Here is a 16590-nt window from a genome sequence, read left to right as displayed (position 1 = left end):
AAGGAACTGATTACTGGCTGGATCTGTCTCCCTCCTTTTCATTTCCCCCTTTTATCCTCCTGGCCACCTCTGTCTCCTTCCTCCTTCTTCTCTTCTCTGTATAACTCCGTGAACACCTCTGAGCAATCCAGTTGTGGCGTGCACATAAGGAAGTGATTACTGGCTAGCCCACTCTCTCCTCTATTGATTCCACCTCATCTCATTCAGGTCACCCCTAACTCCCTCCTCCCTCTTCTCTTCTCCATGTAACGCTGTGAACCTCTCTGGGTGACCCTCATGGTGGAGAAACTTTTCATCTTTAACGTAGATGTTTTATCAATGGTGCTGTATAGAAGGAGAAGTTTTGAAACTACTGTAATAATAAGACCGATAACTGGAAGCAGGAGGCTTAAGTCCAAACCCTGACTCCAGGGAACTCCTGACTCCAGGGATCATTAATTGACAGGAGCTAATCAAACGCCTCCATACCTACACTGAAACCAAGCACCACACAAGAGCCAACAAGTTCCAGGGCAAGACATACCAAGCAAATTCTCCAGCAACACAGGAACACAGCCCTGAGCTCCAAGATACAGGCTGCCCAAAGTCACCCCAAAACCATAGACATCTCATAACTCACTACTGGACATTTCATTGCACTCCAGAGAGAAGAAATACAGCTCCACCCACCAGAACACCTACACAAGCTTCCCTAACCAAGAAACCTTGACAAGCCACCTGTACAAACCCACACACAGCAAGGAAACGCCATAATAAAGAGAACTCCACAAACTGCCAGAATACAGAAAGGACACCCCAAACTCAGCAATTTAAACAAGATGAAGAGACAGAGGAATACCCAGCAGATAAAGGAACGGGATAAATGCCCACCAAACCAAACAAAAGAGGAAGAGATAGGGAATCTACCTGATAAAGAATTCCGAATAATGATAGTGAAATTGATCCAAAATCTTGAAATCAAATGGAATCACAGATAAATAGCCTGGAGACAAGGATTGAGAAGATGCAAGAAAGGTTTAACAAAGACCTAGAAGAAATAAAAAAGAGTCAATATATAATGAATAATGCAATAAATGAAATAAAAAACACTCTGGAGGCAACAAATAGTAGAATAACAGAGGCAGAAGATAGGATTAGTGAATTAGAAGATAGAATGGTAGAAATAAATGAATCAGAGAGGAAAAAGAAAAATGAATTAAAAGAAATGAGGACAATCTCAGAGACCTCCAGGACAATATTAAATGCTACAACATTCGAATCATAGGGGTCCCAGAAGAAGAAGACAAAAAGAAAGACCGTGAGAAAATACTTGAGGAGATAATAGTTGAAAACTTCCCTAAAATGGGGAAGGAAATAATCACTCAAGTCCAAGAAACCCAGAGAGTCCCAAACAGGATAAACCCAAGGCAAAACACCCCAAGACACATATTAATCAAATTAACAAAGATCAAACACAAAAGAACAAATATTAAAAGCAGCAAGGGAAAAACAACAAATAACACACAAGGGAATTCCCATAAGGATAACAGCTGATCTTTCAATAGAAACTCTTCAAGCCAGGAGGGAATGGCAAGACATATTTAAAGTGATGAAAGAAAATAACCTACAGCCCAGATTATTGTACCCAGCAAGGATCTCATTCAAATATGAAAGAGAAATCAAAAGCTTTACAGACAAGCAAAAGCTGAGAGAATTCAGCACCACCAAACCAGCTCTCCAACAAATACTAAAGGATATTCTCTAGACAGGAAACACAAAAAGGGTGTATAAATTTGAACCCAAAACAATAAAGTAAATGGCAACGGGATCATACTTATCAATAATCACCTTAAACGTAAATGGGTTGAATGCCCCAACCAAAAGGCAAAGACTGGCTGAATGGATACTAAAACAAGACCTCTACATACGCTGTCTACAAGAGACCCACATCAAAACAGGGGACACATACAGATTGAAAGTGAAGGGCTGGAAAAAGATTTTCCATGCAAATAGGGACCAAAAAAAAAGCAGGAGTAGCAATACTCATATCAGATAAAATAGACTTTAAAACAAAGGCTGTGAAAAGAAACAAAGACGGTCACTACATAATGATCAAAGGATCAATCCAAGAAGAAGATATAACAATTATCAATATATATGCACCCAAGATGGGAGCACTGCAATATGTAAGACAAATGCTAACAAGTATGAAAGGAGAAATTAACAATAACACAATAATAGTGGGAGACTTTAATACCCCACTCACACCTATGGATAGATCAACTAAACAGAAAATTAACAAGGAAACACAAACTTTAAACAATACAATAGACCAGTTAGACTTAATTGATATCTATAGGACATTTCATCCCAAAACAATGAATTTCACCTTTTTCTCAAGCGCACATGGAACCTTCTCCAGGATAGATCACATCCTGGGCCATAAATCCAGCCTTGGTAAATTCAAAAAAATAGAAATCATTCCAAGCATCTTTTCTGACCACAATGCAGTAAGATTAGATTTCAATTACAGGAGAAAAACTATTAAAAATTCCAACATATGGAGGCTGAACAACACGCTGCTGAATAACCAACAAATCACAGAAGAAATCAAAAAAGAAATCAAAATCTGCATAGAAACGAATGAAAATGAAAACACAACAACCCAAAACCTGTGGGACACTGTAAAAGCAGTCCTAAGGGGAAAGTTCATAGCAATACAGGCATACCTCAAGAAACAAGAAAAGAGTCAAATAAATAACCTAACTCTACACCTAAAGCAACTAGAAAAGGAAGAGATGAAAAACCCCAGGGTTAGTAGAAGGAAAGAAATCTTAAAAATTAGGGCAGAAATAAATGCAAAAGAAACAAAAGAGACTTAGAAAAAATCAACAAAGCCAAAAGCTGGTTCTTTGAAAGGATAAATAAAATTGACAAACCATTAGCCAGACTCATCAAGAAACACAGGGAGAAAAATCAAATCAATAAAATTAGAAATGAAAATGGAGAGATCACAACAGACAACACAGAAATACAAAGGATCATAAGAGACTACTATCAACAATTATATGCCAATAAAATGGACAACGTGGAAGAAATGGACAAACTCTTAGAAAAGTACAACTTTCCAAAACTGGACCAGGAAGAAATAGAAAATCTTAACAGACCCATCACAAGCACGGAAATTGAAACTGTAATCAAAAATCTTCCAGCAAACAAAAGCCCAGGTCCAGACGGCTTCACAGCTGAATTCTACCAAAAATTTAGAGAAGAGCTAACACCTATCCTGCTCAAACTCTTCCAGAAAATTTCAGAGGAAGGTAAACTTCCAAACTCATTCTATGAGGCCACCATCACCCTAATACCAAAACCTGACAAAGATGCCACAAAAAAAGAAAACTACAGGCCAATATCACTGATGAACATAGATGCAAAAATCCTTAACAAAATTCTAGCAATCAGAATCCAACAACACATTAAAAAGATCATACACCATGACCAAGTGGGCTTTATCCCAGGGATGCAAGGATTCTTCAATATCCGCAAATCAATCAATGTAATACACCACATTAACAAATTGAAAAATAAAAATATGATTATCTCAATAGATGCAGAGAAAGCCTTTGACAAAACTCAACATCCATTTATGATAAAAACTCTCCAGAAAGCAGGATTAGAAGGAACATACCTCAACATAATAAAAGCTATATATGACGAACCCACAGCAAACATTATCCTCAGTGGTGAAAAATTGAAAGCATTTCCTCTAAAGTCAGGAACAAGACAAGGGTGCCCACTTTCACCATTACTATTCAACATAGTTTTGGAAGTTTTGGCCACAGCAATCAGAGCAGAAAAAGAAATAAAAGGAATCCAAATTGAAAAAGAAGAAGTAAAACTCTTACTGTTTGCAGATGACATGATCCTCTACATAGAAAACCCTAAAGACTCCACCAGAAAATTACTAGAACTAATCAATGATTATAGTAAAGTTGCAGGACATAAAATCAACACACAGAAATCCCTTGCATTCCTATAATAAAATAATAAAAATAATGAGAAATAACACTAATAATGAGAAAACTGAAAGAGAAATTAAGGAAACAATTCCATTCACCATTGCAACGGAAAGAATAAAATACTTAGGAATGTATCTACCTAAAGAAACTAAAGACCTATATATAGAAAACTATAAAACACTGGTGAAAGAAATCAAAGAGGACACTAATAGATGGAGAAATATACCATGTTCATGGATTGGAAGAATCAATATAGTGAAAATGAGTATACTACCCAAAGCAATTTATAGATTCAATGCAATCCCTATCAAGCTACCAACGGTATTCTTCACAGAGTTAGAACAAATGATTTCACAATTTGTATGGAAATACAAAAAACCTCAAATAGCCAAAGCTATCTTGAGAAAGAAGAATGGAACTGGAGGAATCAACCTACCTGACTTCAGGCTCTACTACAAAGCCACAATTATCAAGACAGTATGGTACTGGCACAAAGACAGAAATATAGATCAATGGAACAAAATAGAAAGCCCAGAGATAAATGCATGCACATATGGACACCTTATCTTTGACAAAGGAGGCAAGAATATACAATGGATTAAAGACAATCTCTTTAACAAGTGGTGCTGGGGAAACTGGTCAACCACTTGTAAAAGAATGAAACTAGAGCACTTTCTAACACCATACACAAAAATAAACTAAAAATGGATTAAAGATCTGAACATAAGACCAGAAACTATAAAACTCCTAGAGGAGAACATAGGCAAAACACTCTCCGACATAGATCACAGCAGGATCCTCTATGACCCACCTCCCAGAATATTGGAAATAAAAGCAAAAATAAACAAATGGGACCTAATTAAACTTAAAAGCTTCTGCACAACAAAGGAAACTATAAGCAAGGTGAAAAGACAGCCTTCAGAATGGGAGAAAATAATAGCAAATGAAGCAACTGACAAACAGCTAATCTCAAAAATATATAAGCAACTCCTACAGCTCAATTCCAGAAAAATAAATGACCCAATCAAAAAATGGGCCAAAGAACTAAATAGACATTTCTCCAAAGAAGACATACAGATGGCTAACCAACACATGAAAAGATGCTCAACATCACTCATCAGAGAAATGCAAATCAAAACCACTATGAGGTACCATTTCACGCCAGTCAGAATGACTGCAATCCAAAAGTCTACAAGCAATAAATGCTGGAGAGGGTGTGGAGAAAAGGGAACCCTCTTACACTGTTGGTGGGAATGCAAACTAGTATAGCCACTATGGAGAACAGTGTGGAGATTCCTTAAGAAACTGGAAATAGAACTGCCCTATGATCCAGCAATCCCACTGCTGGGCATACACACTGAGGAAACCAGAATTGAAAGAGACACGTGTACCCCAATGTTCATCACAGCACTGTTTATAATAGCCAGGACATGGAAGCAACCTAGATGTCCATCAGCAGATGAATGGATAAAGAAAGCTGTGGTACATATACACAATGGAGTATTACTCAGCCATTAAAAAGAATACATTTGAATCAGTTCTAATGAGGTGCATGAAACTGGAGCCTATTATACAGAGTGAAGTAAGCCAGAAAGAAAAACACCAATACAGTATACTAACGCATATATATGGAATTTAGAAAAACGGTATACGAGACAGGAAAAGAGACACTGATGTATAGAACAGTCTTTTGGACTCTGTGGGAGAGGGAGAGGGTGGGATGATTTGGGAGAATGGCATTGAAATACGTATAATATCATATATGGAATGAGTCGCCAGTCCAGGTTCGATGCACGATACTGGATGCTTGGGGCTGGTGCACTGGGACGACCCAGAGGGAAGGTATGGGGAGGGAGGAGGGAGGAGGGTTCAGGATGGGGAACACATGTATACCTGTGGCGGATTCATTTCGATATTTGGCAAAACCAATACAATAGTGTCAAGTTTAAGAATAAAATAAATAAAAAGAGAGAATAACACGCACACACACAAAAAAAGAAGAAGTGAATTTTGAGAGGAAAAAAAAAAGAGAGAAGTGATGTTCCTCTGGGCAAGTGCAGTGAAAGATGGAGGGAGGGGGGGATGAAAAGTAATAAATATACTCCCTGCCCCTTAAGTACCTACGTTCACATTCTAGAGACAAAACATGTGAATCAGGACCTTGTATTGTGGAAGTCTGTGCTGACATCCTTGCTTCTGATTAAGGTCACCATGACTTCCAGAAAAGTGACCGGCAAAGGCCAACAACACTGTCCAACTGACCAGTTATTTTCAGACTGTGAAGGATTTGGTCATAGTGAAGGGTCTTTGGGGATTGGCTAGTTGGATCCTTGAAGGAAACAAAAATGATTCTGGTCTTGGAAATGAATTGGAAGTAAATCAGCACAGAGTGACTAGGCTTCCTCAAAGCACTGTGGCTGATCATTTATGGAGACAGCAGGCGTAAATTTCCTGTCATCACTGAGCCTAAAGATCTCACTATTTAAGAAGCACAGAGAACTTTTGATAAATTAACTGTTAATTTTATGGCCAAGAATAGAGAATTTAATGCAACTTTATAATTGCTTTATTTTTGGCTGAAAATGGTCCTGTTTGTCGGAAAGACCCATGTGAAATTTTGTCATCCTCAATTTATTTACTTAGTTATGGGATGTAAAAAACATTAAAGTACATTTTAAAAGCAAATGTATTATATTTAGTATTTTTACATTAAATTGTATATGATATGCTATGTATTCCTCTCAAGAAAGATGAAACTTAGGTTTACGGGATTTCTTTTTCTTTCTTTTTTTAAAATTTTATTTATTTATTATTTTTGGCTGTGCTGTGTATCTTCATCGTTTCACCTTGGCTTTCTCTAGTTACGGCAAGTGGGGCTACTCTCTAGTTGTGATGCACGGGCTTCCCGTTGCGGTGGCTTGTCTTGTGCAGCACAGGCTCTGGGCACACAGGCTTCAGTCATTAGAGTTCACAGGCTCCAGAGGGTGCAGGCTTCAGTAGCTGTGGTGCACAGGCTTAGTTACTCCATGACAAGTGGAATCTTCCCAGATCAGGGATCGAAGCTGTATCCCCTGCATTGGCAGGCAGTTTCTTAACCACTAGACCACCAGGGAAGTCCTACAGGATATCTTATGATTAGTCAGAAGTTGATTAACATGCTAGGGTATTGCTTCTTATTCTTTTTCTTTCCTTAGTATATGTAAAACTTCAGCTACTTGAATTAAGCTGACAATGTTTATGGTTCTAAAACTAAAGATATTTATGGCAGTTTTTCCCTTTCTGTTGATAGTTTCAGCCTTTTGTGGGATACTCTTTTAATCAGTGTGCAGTGGTTGGAAACGGGGGAATTTTAAATCAGTCTCTCTGTGGAGCTGAAATCGATAAAGCTGACTTCGTTTTTAGGTAAGTACTATCAAATTGTTTTTTTTTTTTTAATCCAAGATCAGTTCAATATTTTAAAGGAATAGTCTAAAGATACTCTGTTTAAATTTTGATCTTTGAAATTTATTGCTTAAGCCTACAATTTATCTGGTTTGTTTTCTGAAGTGTTAAATGGATCATGAGTTCCTTTGAATGTTGATACCAGAAGGATAAAACTGCTATGCTTACTAAACTTTCCAGAAACCCTGTATGAAATCATGGTGAAAGAGGATCTTCACTGAAGGACTTGTCAGAGACTTCAGTGTATCAAGGATAACTTTTTTTTTTCTTAAACAGCATTTCAAGAAAACTTTGTTTTCAGGTAATACTTATGAAAATGCTGACTTAGATTTTGTATAGCATAAATAAACATCATTGTTTATTTCTAAATAAACATCTAAATAAACTTTGTTTATTTAGATTTCTAAATAAACATCATTGTTTATTTAGATATCTAAATAAACATCATTGTTTATTTAGATTTCTGGCCTGAAATTTAAGTGGGGGAAAATGTGGCTTGTAAAATTCTGATCTTTTAAAATGTTTATATCTCAGTACAAGCTAGCTTGCCAAAAACAGAAGCAAAAGTGGTTTCTATGTGTTTCTGAACTAATAAGACAAAGCAGAGAGCATCTCCACTTTCAGAACATGATGGAAAGATGATTCATCCTTGTGAGGATGGATTTCAATTGAAATGTACCTTTTCATAAAGTTGAAATCTGTTTCTTCCTATTTCATGAGCAATGATTGCATGCATCTGAGGAAGATCCTTTGATCTTTATTGATTTAATGCTGCCCTTTTTATTAGCACATGAAAAGGAAATACAGTTTTGGATCAGGAGCTCCCCCTCACTTTAATCTCATTTAGAATTTTATGCTGAAAGTAATGACAGAACAACAGACCTGGCAGTCCAACAAGTATTGTGTTCCTCATGATGAATGTGGAAATGGTGAATACCTGCATGATTTAGCCATTTTGCTAAAGTACTCAGTATGGAAAAGCCAGGGGGGAAAATAAATAATTCTTCTCATAATAGACTTGTTATAGACTGAAAATTCCCAAAACATCTGGGGTGAATATTATGCCTAAATATCCATTTTACTTTATAACACGTATAAGAAATACAAGTTTAGGTTTAACAAGCAGAAAAAACAACAACAACTCAACAGCTACTTAATTTATAACTCTGAAATAAATGTATATATTCTAGATTCTGCATTTGCTGATGCCAGGTATTTTTCTGAATAGAAATACTTTTTTTTTTAAATTTTTTCAGAATATAAATACTAACTTCAATACTTTTGAAGTTAGCCTTCCAAACATAAAGGTCAGATGGGGGCTATACATAGTTGATGTCATTAAAATTCATTTAATGTTTAAGCCTATATCGATTTTGGCCATACATGTTTTATAGTTTATAAAACCATCTGGAAACTGCTTGTGATTTTTCATTTCAGAAGATTGGGAGCTGTCAATTAAAAGTGTAAGGAACAAGAATAGGTGTTGAGTGGCTTCACTGTACTTTATATATGCAATACACAATATTTCCCCTATGGGTCTCCAGTGATATCATATTGGAAATCATTGTTGAGTCTTCAAAAGGATATGAAGTAGTTATGTTCTGGAAAGTAGATTTGTTACAGGAAGTCCACTAATGAAGATATTTCTGTGGCCTGTTATCTATGATTAATATTTGTTTTTTCCAAAGTGCCATCTTTGTTTTAGGATGTATCTTTTTTATCAGTGAGGGAAGTACATGTTTCATTTATTCATATATTTCACAGAGGATGAAATAGATTATTTTAACCTCAGGAGCATTACAGAACACAGTCAAGTTTAAACAGCTTTCCTCAGAGATGCTCCCTTTGTATGTATAGCTTTAAAGAAATGGTCTACTTGAAATTCTGTAAATGATACTTAGGGAGTTGTAACCAACTTTCCCTTTTTTTGTGACAAGAATATGCTTACTCAAAATTACAATTCTTAATTTGTTTTCCAATTTAAAAACCAATTAGCACTCAAAAGAGGATGAGAACATCAATATGAAAGCATCATTATAAGAACATTAGAGCTTTATTTATTAACAGCTTAATTTGGTGGAAAAACTATCCATATGGGAATCAGGAAATTTTTAATTTTTTATATACTCTTTGCTTCTGGCAGACATTATAACCATAATGACAATGCCTCAATTTTTAAAAATTTGTAAATTGACAATAATACCTAACAGAAGCCAAATATATTAAGAAAAGGTGGCAAGAATACACAGAAGAACTATACTAAAGAGATCTTAATGACCCAGATAACCCCAATGGTGTGATCACTCACCTAGAACCAGATATCCTGGAGTCCGAATCAGATGGGCCTTAGGAGAGACCACTGTGAACAAAGCTAGTGGAGGTGATGGAATTCCTATATCAAATCCTAAAAGATGATGCTGTGAAAGTGCTGTACTCAATGTGGCAACAAATTTGGAAAACTCAGCAGTGGCCACAGGACTGGGAAAGGTCAGTTTTCATTCCAATCCCAAAGAAAGGCAATGCCAAAGAATATTCAAACAACTGCATAGTTGCACTCATCTTACATGCTAGCAAAGTAATGCTCAAAATTCTCCAAGCAGGGCTTCAACAGTACATGAACTGAGAACTTCCAGATGTTCAAGCTGGGTTTAGAAAAGGCAGAGGAACCAGAGATCAAATTGCCAACCTCCGTTGGGTTTTTGAAAAAGCAAGAGAGTTCCACAAAAACATCTACTTGTGCTTTATTGACTATGCAAAAGCCTTTAACTGTGTGAATCACAACTGAAAAATTCTTAAAGATATGGGAATACCAGACCACCTTACCTGCCTCCTGAGAAATCTGTATATAGGTCAAGAAGCAACAATTAAACGTTGTACAACAAACTGTTTCCAAATTGGGAAAGGAGTATGTAACAGCTGTATATTGTCAACCTGTTTATTTAACTTATGCACAGAGTACATCGTGCACAATGCCAGGCTGAATGAAGCAAAAGCTGGAATCAAGATTGCGGAGGGAAATGTCAATAACTTCAGATATGCAGATGCCACCACCCTGATGGCAGAAAGTGAAGAGGAATTGAGGAGTCTTTTGATGAAAGTGAAAGAGGAGAGTGAAAAAGCTGGCTTAAAACTCAACATTCAAAAAAACTAAGATCATGGCATCCAGTCCCATCACTTCATGGCAAATAGATGGGTATCAATGGAAATAGTGAGAGATTTTATTTTCTTGGGCTCCAAAATCACTGCAGATGGTGACTGCAGCCATGAAATTAAAAGACACTTGCTCCTTGGAAGAAAAGCTATGACCAACCTAGAGAGCATATTAAAAAGCAGAGACATTATTTTGCCAACAGAGGTCTATCTAGTCAAAGTTACAGTTTTTCTAGTAGTCATGTATGGATGTGAGATCTGGACCATAAAGAAAGCTGAGTGCTGAAGAATTGATGCTTTTGAACTGTGGTGTTGGAGAAGACTTTTGAGAGTCCCTTGGACCGCAGGGAGATCAAACCAGTCAATCCTAAAGGAAATCAGTCCTGAATATTCATTGGAAGGACTGATGCTGAAGCTGAAGCCCCAATACTTTGGCCACCTGATGTGAAGAACTGACTCATTGGAAAAGACTCTGATCCTGGGGAAGATTGAAGGCAGGAGAAGGGGACAGCAGAAGATGAGATGGTTGGATGGCATCACTGACTCAATGGACAAGAGTTTGAGCAAGCTCCAGGAGTTGGTGATGCACAGGGAAGCCTGGCATGCTGTGGTCCATGGGGTCACAGAGTCAGACACAAATGAGTAACTGAACTGAACTGACCACCATAGGAATCTAATTAATATAAATAATTTAAATAAAAGGATTGTGAACTCTTCAAATGCTAGGCAAGGTGTAATTGTCACTTCTAGTTTTGTCACTGAAAGCATTTATCAGATTCTTACGTTTTATCCAATGTTGAAATGCCAACTAAGAGTTTGTTGCTGTTGTTGTGTAGTCGCTAAGTCATGTCCAACTCTTTTGCAACCCCATAGACTATAGCCTGCCAGGCTATAGGATTTTCCAGCAAGAATATTGGAGTAGGTTGCCATTTTCTTCTCCAAGGGGTCTTCCCAACCCAGGATCGAACCCATGTCTAAATTCTGTACTTATTAAGTATTTTCGATGGAAATCAGATGAATTCTGAGACTCTATTTACAGCAGTAATTTTCTCCAATAAAATGAGAATGGTCACATGCATATGTGTGGATGTACTTTTTTTTGAAAGTTATATTTTGAGAATATTTTTTCTTCCAAATTTCAGGTGTAATCTCCCCCCAACCACAGGAAATGTTACCAATGATGTTGGGACTAAAACCAATCTGGTGACTCTAAATCCCAGTATTATAAAGCTAAGGTAAGTCCCTCCAAGTTACATAACTGTTCAAGACCACTTTTTTATTATTTAACCTATTTCTTAGTCTAAGCCCCAATCTTGCTGCTGAGACTGTCTGGAATGGCTTTGTAAGGAAAATACATAAGAATATATTAGTAATTTAGGTTGGGCTCATGAGAGGTATGTCCAGTTGCACTTCTAATGTCATAAGTCAAGGGTTGCTAATCAAATTAGAACTTACTTATCTCTTCATGTTTTTCACGAGTACTGAAGTTTTTAAAAAATTATTTCCTTTCAGAATTTAAATGTTACTATTTTGTCTTGATAAAACTTTCTTGAAAAAACTTAGTCTACTTAGAAGCTTCAGAGAGTAAGCCTTAGGAGAACCTGACAAAATTGTCAGGGCACTTTGGGCAGTTTATTACTAAAAAATAATTCCCATATTTTATTTTCCACAATGTCACTACTATGAAATATTGGCTGTTCAGTAAAAATCCCATTAAAAGTGAAAGTGTTAGTTTCTCAGTCGTGTCTGACTCTTTGCGACGCCATGGACTTCCGTCCATGGGATTCTCCAGGCAAGAATACTGGAGTGGGTAGCCATTCCCTTCATCAGGGGATGTTTCTGATCCAGGGGTCAAACCCGGGTCTCCTGCATTGCAGGCAGATTCTTTACTGTCTGAGCCACCAGGGAAGCCCCAAAATCCTATACTTAGTTTTATTCAGTTGTTTTCATCCAAAGTGATTAATAATTGTTGTTAGTAGAATATATCCCTCAAATAGTTCTAGTATGACTTAAGAGAATATAACATATTATACCTGTCTCCCCAGAGTTTATTTTCTGAACACATGCACTTAGGTATACCAGTGTATTTACTGAGGCATTATTTAAATGAAACACATAGAGCTATCACAGTCCACGGAGGAAATTTAAAATGCATATGTGTGTGTGTGTGTGTGCATATAGATATTTTAAGTTTTCTAAAGCAGAGATCCCCAGCCTCTGGGATCTAATGCCTAATGATCTGAGGTGGAACTGATATAATAATAATAGAAATAAAGTACACAATAAAGATACTGCACTTGAATCATTCCCAAACCACCCCCACCCCCCAGTTCATGGAAAAATTATCTTCTGTGAAACCAGTCCCTGGTGCCAAAAAGGTTGGGGACTGCTGTTTTAAAGGAAATTGTTATTTTATAATAATATGTATACTTGAATATAGCTCAATGAATTTTTTTAAATGTATAGATATTTTAAGAGTGTGCTGTGTTTGACAAAATGTATCAGTATGATACATTTGGAAGGTGTTTCAGCATTAAAAACCAACTTCAGGAAAAAATTACTGAGTTTGAAGATAAAATAATTTTTAAAAATGTATTTCCAGCAAGAATATTGTTCTGTAAGAAGGTAGAAATGAAAGAATAGATATGCCTATTCTATTGAAAGAGATGAAAGAAAAGAAAGAAATGAAGACCTAACCCTTGATATTTATCATACAAGATGCTTGCTGCTGCTGCTGCTACTAAGTCGCTTCAGTCATGTCCGACTCTGTGCGACCCCATAGACAGTAGCCCACCAGGCTCCCCTGTCCCTGGGACTCTCCAGGCAAGAACACTGGAGTGGGTTGCCATTTCCTTCTCCAGTGCATGAAAGTGAAAAGTGAAGGTGAAGTCGCTCAGTCGTGTCCGACTCTTTGCGACCCCATGGACTGCAGCCCACCAGGCTCCTCTGTCCATGGGATTTTCCAGGCAAGAGTACTGGAGTGGGGTGCCATTGCCTTCTCCTATACAACATGTTTACTTAACCTGAATTTCTCTGAATCTTCAGTTTGTCTCTTTTATATACAGTGACATAACTGGTTCTGTTTTTTGGTCAGTGGTATGTTACCCAAACTGTTCCTTTGATGATTATTGTTAAAATCACAATGTTTTAAAAATTTGGCAGATATGGGAACTTAAAGGAAAAGAAAGCAATATTTCTGGAGGACGTTGCAGCCTATGGAGATGCTTTCGTCCTTCTGCCTGCGTTTTCCTTCAGGGCCAATACCGCGGCCTCTTTTAAAGTGTACTACACACTGAAGGAATCTAAAGCAAGACAAAAGGTTTTATTTTTCCATCCCAAGTACCTGAAAAACCTTGCACTCTTCTGGAGGACTAAAGGTGTGACCGAGTATCGCCTGTCCTCTGGCTTGATGATCACAAGTGTGGCAGTCGAGCTGTGTGAGAACGTGAAGCTGTATGGATTCTGGCCCTTCTCTAGAACTGGAGAGAACATGCCTGTCAGCCATCACTACTACGACAATAAGTTACCTAAACGCGGTTTCCATGAGATGCCCAAAGAGTATAGCCAAATTCTCCAGCTTCATGTGAAAGGCATCCTCAAGTTACAGTTTAGCAAATGTGAAACAGCCTGAACCAAATGCCTTTAAATGGGCATCATGTTCACATAATGCAGTTGGTGAGTAACTATTCCCAAACGCGGAGAGAGATGGTTGTAGTGTTTCATAGGAAGAGTCCCAAAAGTTGGTTGGCTCCATGCTCCACACTATGTGGAGCATTTAATTGTTCTAATCGTCAGTTTCTCTTCCTGTAAAATGGGCATCATGATATCTAACTCATGTTAGGAAAATGTGATAATCTATGAAATCTTTTGGCAAGTATTTGGTGTGAGGTAGGGACTCTAAGAATATTTCTTTGTTGATGTTTACCATTTTCACCCTCACCAGACATAATAAAAGGTAGGATGTCTTGAAGACTCTTTTTGGAGAGAACAGCTGAGTTGCCAAATATCCACTGGAATTCTTTCTCTGGCAGGAACCTCTATTATCCATAAAATCATTCCCGCCTTTCTTCCTAATTTAAAAAGTACATATAAGAAAATTGTTTACTTAAACAAAAAGCCTTTCATTATTCAGGAACGAATGCCTTATGCTTCTAATTACAGTCACTTGTGTCTGGAGCCACACTGATGTAGTGGTTGGATTTAGGCCAATTCTTTTCCTCTTTTACATTTAAAAATCACTCTTTTACATACCTATATTTACTACTTCAAGGGCAGTTACAATTTTTCATACCTGTTGTCTTGTCTGTGGGGAACAGCTGCTTCATGCCGACCCTTTCCCAAACTCTGTGAGAGAGATATAAAAATGACTTAAGGCCTGCAGGAAGGAAGAGATGTGTGTTTCATAAACACATTGATGTGCATTTTGTAAACACATTGTGCTCAATGTTCACAAAAGCTTTGAGGAGACAGTACTGTGAGGAATGAAACAAGAATGATTCAATCGATTTCAATGAAATCTATTTCAGAGAAGAGGTGGTTTCTGAATTAAACCTAGTGAAGGAGGAAGGCTTCACCAAATGAAGACGAATCTAGGTAGAGGAAACTTGATAGGAGAGAAAGCAGTCCCCTTGACTCCAGTTGAAGTTATTTGAGGGTAAATCATGGTCTTTATCTACAAACTTCCACATGGTGATGGGATATATAGCCCATGGGGGTGGTGGGTTGGACCTACATCTGTGAAATGGAAATAATACCAAGCTGAATGATTTCATAGGAAAGTCGTAAAAACTAATGCCCAGAGAAACTTAATTCTCAGCAAGGAAAGCTGTACATTTACATGAGAACTAAGACTAATCATTTAAACACCAATATAAAATAAAGCTTAAGGAGACATTGAATACCTTAGGTTATGGTGTTATACATGTTGATGTAGTTCATCCCTGCAGCTATTGAATAAGTAAGTTATTTGACTTAAATAAGTAATAACGTGCACACTTTCCTACTCATTTTTGTACCAGTGTGAGAAGAGCAGAAATAGGAGCAGAGCAGAGTGGACAGCGTGACAAATTCATTATGAATATAATTCTGAATTCTTAACTTAGCCAGATTATTGTTTTATTCAACATTCACTTGTAAGAACACTCTGCTACCAACTGCTTATTTTGCAAAACTAATCTTTAATTTTTAGTTTGATTGTAGTTGACTTTTGTGATACTTTTCTTAATTCACATTCTCATTTGTTCTTTATAGCAAATGAAACCTATTACCTCCATAAATTGGTTTAAAAGTTCATATATAAATATTTTCTAAAAGAACCATGCTTTTAGTTGCATAGAGTCTAATTCATGTATCTTTTTGTAGCAATGAATAAATGACTGTTTTCTACTGCTTCTAATGAGTTTAATTAGTTTTTAAAAATCTGCTAGCAGGATTGATAATGTCTCTATCATGTTATTAGCAGTGATTATGAAAAATAGATCAGAACACTCTAGTATTTTATAGTTTAGTAGAATGTTTCCCTCAAAATGTTTTCTGCCGGGTAGAAACTTCAACTTTGCATTTTGATGACACTGAAAATACATGATGAGTAAAAATAATAGAATATACTGAAATAAATCGTTAAGTATATGACATGGATAATTTGTAAGTTATTTTAATAAAAATCACTAATGATTTCCAGGACATTTAGAGCTTACTTAAGTTTTTCCTATGTAACTTCCTATTTTAACTTTGGATGTTTTGTCTAGAATATCAAAATAGAATTTTCAGTGTCACTGATAAGAATTTTGGAAATACTCAAAATAGTGTGAAGGTAAGGAGTATTGTCCCAAAGATACCCATGTTTGAGTAAAATGTCAGTAGAAAAACTTTTAAGTTGTAGAAGACATGGTATGTCTTTTGCCATGAACACAACCAAAGTTGGTTTCTTGTTTCACATTTGTATTAACGTTTGCGTTGCCAGCCTCAAAGCATGTTGGCGTTTTACAGCTATCCTACCTAG

General features: G+C 36.8%; 1 protein-coding gene across 2 annotated transcripts in view; it reads left to right on the top strand.

Moving 5' to 3' along the window:
* The window catches only part of ST8SIA6 (ST8 alpha-N-acetyl-neuraminide alpha-2,8-sialyltransferase 6), a 300223-nt gene extending 283986 nt beyond the window's left edge, over positions 1-16237 (top strand). For both annotated transcript variants that reach the window (XM_061436151.1, XM_061436150.1), the window contains exons 6-8: positions 7288-7400; positions 11732-11824; positions 13752-16237. In XM_061436151.1, the coding sequence (XP_061292135.1) occupies positions 7288-7400; positions 11732-11824; positions 13752-14220 (675 nt within the window). In that variant the 3' untranslated portion in view covers positions 14221-16237. The remainder of the gene's footprint in view (positions 1-7287; positions 7401-11731; positions 11825-13751) is intronic.
* Positions 16238-16590: the final 353 nt, after the last annotated feature.

The sequence above is a fragment of the Bos javanicus genome, chromosome 13 (genome assembly GCF_032452875.1).
Source record: "Bos javanicus breed banteng chromosome 13, ARS-OSU_banteng_1.0, whole genome shotgun sequence".
Classification (NCBI taxonomy): Eukaryota; Metazoa; Chordata; class Mammalia; order Artiodactyla; family Bovidae; genus Bos; species Bos javanicus.
The sequence above is the reverse complement of the archived record's forward strand: the minus strand, read 5'-3'. Positions and strand labels throughout refer to the sequence as shown.